Source organism: Nematostella vectensis, chromosome 1, assembly GCF_932526225.1.
Source record: "Nematostella vectensis chromosome 1, jaNemVect1.1, whole genome shotgun sequence".
Classification (NCBI taxonomy): domain Eukaryota; kingdom Metazoa; phylum Cnidaria; class Anthozoa; order Actiniaria; family Edwardsiidae; genus Nematostella; species Nematostella vectensis.
This window is the reverse complement of record NC_064034.1, coordinates 18006926-18017928: the sequence shown is the minus strand read 5'-3', so window position 1 is coordinate 18017928 and position 11003 is coordinate 18006926. Positions and strand designations below refer to the sequence as shown.

The following is an 11003-nucleotide window of genomic DNA, read 5'->3' as shown; positions in this document are numbered from 1 at the left end:
AAACACAGATATTGTATATTTGCTTGTTCTAGAAAAACCCTTAAATTTCTTTCTGTTTTCATGTTATAAGAAACTCACTTTAGATCTCGTTAAGTGACTAAGCAAATAAATCGAATTAAGGAAATCCGGAATTTTAGGATTAATGGTGAAACTAAAACACCACAAATGAAATCTATTATATCGGATAGAGATTAGGATTGCACATATTTAGTAATCTAAAGAACGCGAATAAAATCTTAGCCCTGTTCAGTCCATTTCCGACGCTAGCTTAACCTACCCATGATTCCCAGCGGGACGTGCAGTCACATTTTATCCTATGTGCAAACTAGTAAAGGTGCTTTCACAAAAGACAGTCATAGTGGGAATTAGCATTAGCTGGTAAATTACGAATTTTTAGATCTCAAAGGTGTTTGTAAGGCATTTCTGATACCTTCATAAATATCCACATACACAGACCAGATGTGCTGTGTGAAGTCTTTCACCTCTGAGATCTAAATGATATCCCTATAGTATTCCAATCTCTTGTCGAATAGTAAAACTTAGTTTTCACTTGTACCCAAGTTCAAGCACAAGTAGTTTTCACTTGCACACAAGTTCAAGCACATATTTGTTTCTACTGAAAAAGAATTGCGAATAAGTAAACTACCTCGTAAAACATCTCCTAATAAAACTGTGTCGCCATCTTGAAAGATGAGAAGAGTTGAGGTCGGAATTTGATTGTCTAGTTATTGTCACGGGCACAATCAAAAAACAAGCAAGTAGTCATAAGAAGATAGTCACAATATAGTTTCTGTAAATTATAAAAATATACAAAGTTATATAAATATAACCGATATGATACACATCATGAAAATCAAATCACATTGAAAATCATTTTCTACATTTTGAATGTTTGCAATCATGTATTAAAACCCCTTTAAATTAAAATATATCAAGGTAAAAATAATCAGATAAAAGCAACAATTGCTCCAGGCATCAATCGAGTACACGGGGGGGGGGGGGGGGGGGGGGGGGTGCGCAGGGTGCGCGCACACACCCCCCTGGCAGCCAAAAAATAGGTCGTTTCCTATAAAGAAATCTTTAAATACTATGCGATTCCATATGGTAGGTACCATACTGGTACATAACTGCGCCAATCCTAGGTACGCGACTGGTCATTGCTGCAAAGTGGTTTTTATAGATCTTACTCACTATTTACAAGATTTTAGTGATTCCAGAATTTTTTAGGCGCCCTTTATAAAGCTTGGCCTAGAATGTAAAAGATTTAAAACTAAAAAGAAACGTGTAGCTTTTAATCAGCAAAGTCTCAGGCGTTTTTATTGGGTTTCCTGTGGTTGTGACGTTAAAGGAAACCACTCGTCTCAGTCCCCATGACGCCTCGTAGTTGATCTCTAAGCACAGGATTCCCGGTAAAAACGCCTGTGACTAGGCTGGCATTTACTGTATAAGCACATCAGGGGATTCCAAATGCTGCCGGTGGTTATGTGGAGCGATACTGTTTCCCGTGGCGTCTTCATCGTTCCTATACTCACTCCTGCACCGCTGGCAGTTATTACCGTGGACAAAGCGTTCAAGCTTTGTGCATGGGGGGTGTCCCCAGTCCTGAACACAATGAGAAAAGGATTTGTCAATCAAACGCTAAAAGGCAAACACAGAGGAAATTGGGAATAGAGACAGGGCGGTCCTCTGCCGCTTTTGAACACTTTCACAAAATATCTAAACCTTCTCCCCCCTCCCTCCGAGACTATCATCACTGCACACCCCCATTCCTCAGAATATCTATGCCTACACCACCCTCTATATACCAGCACACGCCCCCTTCCCTTTACAAATCCTGACGGCGATGGTAGCAATAGTGATGAAAGTTGCAGTGGTTCTAAGGATGTGTGTGGTGGTGGTTATGATGATGATCAAGTTGTGGTGGTGGTTATAATGATGATCAAGTTGTAGTGGTTCTAAAGGTGATTGTGGTGGTGGTTATGATGATGATCAAGTTGTGGTGGTGGTTATGATGATGATCAAGTTGTGGTGGTGGTTATAATGACGATCAAGTTGTGGTGGTGGTTATAATGATGACCAAGTTGTAGTGGTTCTAAAGGTGATTGTGGTGGTGGTTATGATGATGATCAAGTTGTGGTGGTGGTTATAATGACGATCAAGTTGTAGTGGTTCTAAAGGTGATTGTGGTGGTGGTTATGATGACAATGAAGTTGTGGTGGTGGTTATGATGATGATCAAGTTGTGGTGGTGGTTATGATGATGATCAAGTTGTGGTGGTGGTTATGATGATGATCAAGTTGTGGTGTTGGTTCTGACGATGATGGTGAGGTAGTTTGTTGTTTTCATGCCTCACCTTAATTCTCTCGTATGTATCACTGATGATACCAATAAACAAGCTGAGGACGACGTAGATGAAGAGCGAATTGAAGACATACAAGTAGACCTTGCTAAAAACCCAAACAGCAGTGCTGTGGTCCTGCATCTCTTTGTATGTCATGAACATGTCATCACCGTTGATGAGTGAAAACATGCACTCTGATACCATGGACAAGGTGCGAAACTAGAGGAAAACAGGGATGCTGTAAGAAGGGCTTTGGCTACGAAATGTCATGGTTTTCAAGCTTCCAACTAAGTTCCCCAGCTAAGCTTCCAACTGAGAGGCATTGTTGTCCCTTAAAAATACTGACTGACAAATCGGACAAATTGGCTGGAAATGGTGGCTGGTGGACAAACAATCCTTCACTTTGCACCATATTCAGTCAGTTAAACAGACATTTGTCAGTCAGTATTTCTGAGGGACAACAATGCCTCTCAGCTGAAATAGCTACACTAAATTCAAGATGCAATAAAATAAAGGCTTAATTGTTTTTATCTTAGGTATATATAGTGTTTTTGTTGTTGTTGTTTGCTGTTAGCTATTCAACACTTTGCATTCTTATATCTATATTTCAATTGAACAATTCTTAATCTACCATACATATGGCATAGCTAACAAGGTTTCAATAATAAAAATATTGTGTAAAGTAGGTGTATAGGTGAGGTACTTATTTGGGGGCAAAGTTTATTCAAGTAATTATGGTATGAATAATTCAAATGTACAATACTTGATCTACCATACATATGACATAACACACAACATAAATGGCATCACTACAAACCTTAGGATGATATGGCCCCAGCACAATCCAACCACAAAACATGAAGCCAAAATACAGCAGGGCGGCACAGACGCAAAAGCGCAGCACACTGGGTGCTGAAGCTCTAAGAGTCACAAGTAGGATCTGATAGAAAACACATGGTACAGTAAAAACCTGCTTGTAAGAAACTAGTTTTTTTCAAGTTTGGCAGGTTCTCATATTTGGGGGTACTTACTAACAATTAAGGCAAATAAGGTTCTTTTTTTCCAGGTTGCTTAATAAGCAGTTGGGTTCATAATAAGTGTGACTGAGTACTTAGCTATAGAAATATGCTACTGTATTTATGTTGTATCTGTAATCATATCTTAATGGACCAGTAAAATATTTAGCAAATTTATATTTCAAGCCTCTTGTTTCATTTTCAATGGAGTAACCCATCATATAAGAGCCTTTTGAATTTTATTTGGCTTAGTAGGTCTTTATATTTTGGGTTATTAAAATTTCTGCCTATTGGTTCTTAAATCACTAGGTTCTCACACACAGGTTTTTACTGCATTTGATTAGGAGCAAGGAGAGAAACACATCACTACTTAGGAAGTTGGGCCTCAAACTTTCTGTAGCAGGGCAAGTGGACTGTGCCCATAACAATAATTTTGAGGGTCATATAATTCCAGCAGCCAAGAAGTGTTTTTCAATGGATTGCAAACAATCTTAACAATGGACCCAATACTGAATTCTCATTACATTGTTTAATGGCAAAACTATATCAGTTTTGCCACCACCTTTGAAATTTCCCATCCTGTTTCCTCTAAAAACACAAGTTTTGTGATATTAAGGAGTGGGAGACAGCCTTACATTGTATTGCTTCATGTAGCCGAGGTATCTCAGAACTCCAATCAAAAGCTAAACCAAAATCAGTTTTTGCCGCCACCTTTCAAATTTCCTATCCTGTTTTCTCAACAAACACAAGTTTTGTGATATTAAGAAGTGGGAGACAGCCTTACATTGTATTGCTTTATGTAGCCGAGGTATCTCAGAACTCCAATCAAAAGCTAAACCAAAATCAGTTTTTGCCGCCACCTTTTAAATTTCCTATCCTGTTTTCTCAACAAACACAAGTTTTGTGTAAGAAGTGGGAGACAACCTTACATTGTATTGCTTCATGTAGCCGAGGTATCTCAGAACTCCAATCAAAAGCTAAACCAAAATCAGTTTTTGACGCCACCTTTCAAATTTCCTATCCTGTTTTCTCAACAAACACAAGTTTTGTGTAAGAAGTGGGAGACAACCTTACATTGTATTGCTTCATGTAGCCGAGGTATCTCAGCACTCCAGTCCAGGTGAGAAGCACCCCTGTCCCTAGGAAGATGCTGCATGTGTCATAATTCGACAGCACCTGCACATGGCGCAAAAATAAACCATTAGTAAAATAGCTTTAGTTTTGAATGGTCTAGATTGTAACCTGACATCATTAAGCAATATACAGTCATTTCTCAACTTGCAAACACTCTATGCTATTAGGAACACTCTACAAACACAAAATATCTCAAAGATGAAATTTTAAAGTTTTAAAATAACGAAACTACTGAAAACTTATCATCATTAATACAATTAAAAAATACCCACTGAAGAAAACAAAGTCCACTGTACCCGGGGGGGGGGGACTTCAAGTCAAGAAAAACAGACAGGGGTGCTCGACAGCAAAATCAATTTTAACCCTAAGGGATAGCACCAAGCGCATGGTCAACAACAATTCTTACCCCTAACAGATAGCACATTGGCTGTGGTTGAAGGAATTTTAACCCTGAGAGATAGCATTAAAAAACAATGCATGTTTTAATCGGGTGACGAATCCTGTATAGCATTAAAAAAACGATGCTTGTTTTAATGGGCTGACGAATCCTGTATTGATATGTTACCGACAATAAAGTCGAAAGTATGAACCGGTCAGTTGAACTGTGGTTTATTGTAAAATACATTTTGAGAGATAGGGCCACCATTAAGCATGAGACACCCTAAAAGCAGAATCGGAAAAATCCTCCCCAGGCGTGAAAACCCCTAAAAGATAGCAGAATGGGAAAAATCCTAAAACACACCCTAAGAGATAGCAGTTGGTAAGAATTTTATACCCTAAAAGATAGGTTAAGCACCCCCCTCCCCCCGGGTCACTGTATTACACAATCCAGGGCTGCCATAGCAGGAGGTGGGACACTGGGGGCAAATCCCCCCCCCCCCCCCCGACCAATTGTTTTTAAAGGAAATGGCCAGTAGAGGGGTGACTGCGCCCAAACTTTTTTCTCAAAGTTTCTGTATAGGTACATGACTTACCTCCCAGTCAATGAGAATTTTGAGGAGCGATCCGATGACAGTGCATGTGTCGCTAATGAGAATCAGGATGAACCAAAGGCTGATGAGGTCCAAGCAGTCCCAGTAAGACAGGTGATCATCCAGCTGGTCAGCGAAAAAACGTCGTGTCGTCTGCAGCAAAAAAAAATTACTGTTTAAAATTAAGCAAGCAATAAAATTGGTAAGATAGTCATGTTAAAGTTTGACATGTGTTACTACTGTGGCCACAAATACAAAGCTTTTAAAAGTAAGCTAATTAGCATACATGCTAATTAGCAATTACTAATTAGCATGCAGAAATTACAGTTTTTATTGGCACAAAATTAGCGACTAGGAGGATTCTAGGCTCTTAAGTGTACCTACAAGCATTTCATTGTTTTTCTATTTGGTTCTGTTAATCAGATCAGTATGTAAGAATGTGTCTTACATACTCATTGGTCTAAATTGGTTTACTTCACGAAAGGGTTACAATTGGTTGCTTGATAAAAGATATCATAATTGTTGTTTTCAATTTCAGCAGTATTCTATGTCAAACCCAGTAACCCCTTAAAACCAACTTGAAACCAACCACTCCCCCTGAGTAAGGATTCAAATGATACCTTGACAAGCCTGAAGTGTTTGTAGAGAGACCTTGCACACAGGAAATATGAAATTGCACAAATGACCATGACGAAAATGTCAAGGACGGTAAGGAGATACTGACTGGCACTGTCTTCAGCTGTTAATCAAATCACAAGCACAAAGAGATCAAGGTGAAAATTCAATATTTTTTTGCTATTCATAAATTTGTCAGGATTTTTCTAAAGCATTCTAAAATTCCTGTGATACGACCATGCCAGAATTTCGTTTTTGAAAAAACACAAACTGTATCTGGAGCTGTCTGGTTACAAGATTTGGCTATCAAAGCAACCAGATCCTAAAACTCATAGATAATGTTAGCCAAAAGTAGTTATTACCTATCACCTTAGCACATGGCAGCTTAGACATTAACCTAGATTTTTTACACTTCTAGGTTCTCATGCAAAATGTGTTTTCATATTTGCTGATAAATCCCTAAAATAGCAATGTGTCAACAAAGCTTTTAACTACAATAGAGTTTGTGCAAAAAAATAATAATAAATAACAGTGTTTTCATTCACAAGATGAGCTCTGAGTCAAGGGACTCAGAAATATAGACTTACTCTCCTCTAATCCACCACCACAATCATCCATAATTCCATCAGCATCTAACGTGACTGGAATTTTGCCATCATGTTTGGAATTATCAAAAACAATCTGTAAAAGGAATAAATTATTAAAAAGGAACCCAATCTTTCTGATGATATGGATTATTGATTTTTTTAATTCATAAAAGTCCATACCGTAACATTAAAGGTAAAACACTGAGGATGCTTTTGGATGTGTAGAGATTTTATCTCTGCGATGAGCGAGATAAATATGTATCTGAAAATCAAAAATAGTCAACAAAAGGAAGAAGGCAATGCAACAGGAGTACATTAAAAAAAATTAACATATCATTAATTACCTTTCAAAAGTGTAAGGAAGATTGTTGCGCAAACGGAATTCTGTGATGTTTCTGTCTTCTTTTCTTGGTGGAAGTAAATCAAAACAAGCTGTACTCAAGGTCAAGAAAAAAATTGTTCCATACATTACTTGGGACTTTGCATCCAACAAGTAACATACTGCCTACACAACAGAGCAAGAGCTTACATCTTGTGATTGTTTAAAGGATACAGTAGTTTGTGCAACGGTTGAATGTATAGGTAGCATTTCCTGGGTCCACAAAGCCTTGCTTGTAGGAGTATGTACACAATTTGAGAGGAGTTTGTTGTCCCATGACTGTTGGAGGTGAATAGACACCTACGGCATCTTGTGAGATTGCATAGTACTAAATAAAGGATTAAAGAATTGGATGAACAAGTGGGTAGGGAGTTCCAGTTGTTACACACAAAAAAGGTTTGGCATATATTCATAAGAAAAAAATGAGGTTCACTTAGTGACACTAAGCTAAGTATTTGACATTGCAATACAGGGAAAATTGCACTGTGATGGACTTTACTCATTCAAATATTAGATAAGGATTACTCCATACAACACTACATACCTACTTCACAAGTTCAAATGCAGTAGTACTTTGCTAATTTCTAGATTTTTACTTACCTGATTAAGGGTGTGACGAACTTGGGTGTAAAATTGTGTCCTTGTGTAAATTGCACCACCATTTGCTCGAGTGCTATTCAAAATGAAGAGATGGTTGAAGGTGTCTAGATTGTTCTCAAGGTAGTCCACAATAGAAAACAGCTCATTACCAAATAAGCAAACCTGGCAGAAAGTCAAATACACACCGGTAAGATAATGACCCTCTACTGAATGGACCAAATACATACTTCATCCTTCTGGTTTCCCTTGAAATACAGCATGTATTTCACATACCTGTCACTTCTCCCACATTAGGTGGGAGTCTTAAGATTTTGGACCCCTTCTCCCCCGTTGAGCACCAAATCTCCCACTTTTAGCAATATTTATGGCTTCCAAAAAATTATTCTTTAGAAAATTGTCATTTTTGCCTATTGTCTTTTAAAATATTCCCTTGTGCAGCACAATTTATCTAACACTGTAGTGAGATCTATAAGTGGATTTGTTTGCAAAAGCTTTCTATAGGGCAAACACCTGCAAGGTTATACCCACCCCTCCCCCAAAAAAATGAATATACCCCACCCCTCCCCAAAAAATTATTAAGCCTTGAGATTTTGAGAGGTTGACAGCTATGCTTACATGACTGAAAGACTATCTAGAGACCAAACTATTCTGCAGTCACTTAATGGAGCATTTAAGGTTTTTCTAGTCAATGACTTTATGTCAATAGAATGACATGCTATCATCTGGAAAGTAAAAGGCAGATAAGCCCTGTACATTAAGAGATGGGGTTAAATAGAACCAAAACAAAAAGCTAAGTTTATACTATGGTATACAACTGATAAAATAACAAAAGTTTAAACAAAATACCTTATAACACTTAATTTTCGCGACTTCAAAATTTTGCAATTTTGGGATGGCGATATTTCGCGACCAACTAAACTCCTTACCACGAAAATTAAGTGTAATAAGGTAAGTACATCAGGATATCATGGAAAATAATAGCGAGCAGTGTAAAAAAAAAGTTACCTGTGCCGTCACAATAATAATCTTGATCAACTGTATCAAAAGTTTCCAGGGTTTTCTTCCGCGATGCTTGAATTTCTGGTATGGGGTCATAAAATGGGATTTGAGTCTTTTTCGGATCTGCGCAATACCTCCACCAGCGCTAGAAAACTCCTCGGAATCGTAGATGGAGTCATAATGAATGGAGTTTCCACCCAATAGAGCTTGAGTTTCGTCTGGTTCGCTGTCGCCATGGTCATTAGCTAAGGATCGGGCTAAATGTCTTGAATTTCTCGAAGATAACAGCCTAGAGCTACTCATGATATCTCTCTGCCTGTTGGAAGCGCTATCCATCAGTTCTTTCGGCGAGCAAGAGGGCACTGTTAACGTTGGAACCACCTCTCTCCCCCAAAACGACATCATCTTCGCTGCTCATGTCTGGGAGTCAACAACTTCACAGTGTTTGATCCCCCATTGTTTCTTTTGGCTTTTAGGTCAAATTCCAAGGCCAAAACAGCTTGTACTTTATAAGATAGTTCACTGTGCGGTATTTGGACGTAATTTGAGGCTTAGTTTCGCGTTTAATCACAGGTCTAGTCACGAGTTTTCACTTTTGTTGTGCATTTCTCTTTTTTATTCTTTGCAAGTCACATGCTTCGAAGGACTGGAAACTACCTGCTGGCACAGGGTACCCGACAGATCATAACAAAACATGGAAAAAAAAATTCCGAAATTGTTTTCATATTGTGTAAACATTTCCCTGCTAGCAGAGGCCTCTTTTCTCTGTATTTCGCTGGGCTGGAGTTCGCGAGGAAAAGATACCTCTGCCATGGGTCGAAACTGTTTCTGTTTAATAAGCGACCGACGTGCCAAAACCCGTGCTTTGCATGGGTTTAGTCGGAAATCATGAATCAAACTCCGGTTAGTTTTCCTCTTCGAAAAAAGAAAACAACTGTTCAATTTCAATCACCTAAAACGTCACTAAAAAGATTGAACAACAAACGCAGCAAAGACGAGTTTTGTCTTGTTTGTGGGATTAATTTCAAGACATCTGTTGTGCAGGCGAGTTTCTTCAATGTAAATATCGCACAGTTGGATTCGAAGAAAATGTTACAAAACTTTTTGACAAACTTAGATCAGCTATTCCCAGAAGAATATGCAAAACCTGTAAACGGAAGATTGACTCGTTAGTCAAAAGAGAGAAAATTTTGAATGAAGATAAGGCATTGAATGGCTTCTTTTATAATTCGTCGCGTGATATTTCTACGGAGGACGCTGTTTCAAATGCGGGCTCATTACCTCGCAGCGGATATACGTTTCACGCATGCGCTAGTCATTGTGGGCTCAAATAGTGGCCAGTAATTAAGACCAGCGGTCTGAGTTCGTCGAGATTTCTCGGAAAAATGGTGTTTGGGTTCCCTAGCTCAAAATTAAACTGGTAATAGGTATGGGTGACCTCAGTATACTGTGAAAGTTTGAAGCAATTTGGATAAATATTTTTGGCGATAGAAGCCGAAAAGTAATTTTTCGTCTCCCGCACTCGGATTTGAGACAATTCCGTGGTTGTTAGAGAAAGACTAAAAAACCGGTTCGCAACGCGTGATAAAACAACTGCAGCTTATATAAACCTAAAGAATAGACAATAAGGAACTCCCAGGCTGAAAGATAAGCTGTTCTGTCAGCACCTTATTATTTTACGCGATTTTATTTTATTTTATGTTTTTAGATGACTTTGAAAAGCCTTGAAATAATTGTGTAATATCGCCGATGAGATGTGGATTTGGCAAAAATGTTTGCATTCACCGAAAAGAGCATCATTTCTACTTTTGATATGTGAAATAAAATTTAGGGGCAAATAAAATCCGACTTTTTTACAAGCCGAAATATGACCCCCACTTGACCCTAATTATAAACAAATGCCGACACTCACTTTTTAATGCCTCGCTACCAAAAACTTATAAATAACAATTAAAACTCCCCCCAAAAAAGGATGCAATATAATTCTTGAAAATACTGGTATTTAATCAAATATTCTTGTCTCTCTGATGTTTATATGCTTTTCAAGATTATATTTTCATAACATTTTAAAGTACAATCCGCATGCATGATAATTATTATCGGCACTAAAAACTTCCGGTTCTTTATTCTTCCGCTTAATGAGCATCTCCAAACTTTTTCCCACGAAAGTTATTCTTATATCGTCCTATATTTATTTCTATCCATCCCTCGTTCTATAAGCATTGTAATATTTTCTTTCGTTCCCTACTTTCGTGGACTAGAAACGCGTACCACCTTCTGATGTCGTGTTGTTATGCAAATTCGAAGGGTTAATTTATTCAACAAGCGTTCATACAAACAAATTAAGAAAAAATAACAGTT

The 11003-nt window shown here is 38.1% G+C and overlaps 1 protein-coding gene across 1 annotated transcript; it reads right to left on the bottom strand.

Moving 5' to 3' along the window:
* Positions 1–759: 759 nt before the first annotated feature.
* LOC5514459 (mucolipin-3) lies at positions 760–9278 on the bottom strand. Its single transcript, XM_032383977.2, has 12 exons — positions 8649–9278; positions 7644–7805; positions 7218–7371; positions 7009–7096; positions 6845–6926; positions 6665–6758; positions 6083–6201; positions 5466–5615; positions 4432–4533; positions 3159–3281; positions 2354–2560; positions 760–1602 (listed from the first exon to the last, which is right to left on the bottom strand). The coding sequence occupies exons 1-12, from the start codon at positions 9045–9047 to the stop codon at positions 1438–1440; spliced, it is 1845 nt and encodes a 614-aa protein (XP_032239868.1). The 5' UTR covers positions 9048–9278; the 3' UTR covers positions 760–1437.
* Positions 9279–11003: the final 1725 nt, after the last annotated feature.

What these genes read in the sequence shown, in the direction of transcription:
- LOC5514459 (XM_032383977.2), bottom strand. Translation starts at nt 9,047, where the DNA reads ATGATGTCGTTTTGGGGGAGAGAGGTGGTTCCAACGTTAACAGTGCCC. An exon ending in AAATTCTCATTGACTGGGAG is followed by an intron (nt 4,534 to 5,465) that starts GTAAGTCATGTA and finishes CGCCATGTGCAG; the next exon opens with GTGCTGTCGAATTATGACAC. An exon ending in ATACATACGAGAGAATTAAG is followed by an intron (nt 1,603 to 2,353) that starts GTGAGGCATGAA and finishes CATTGTGTTCAG; the next exon opens with GACTGGGGACACCCCCCATG.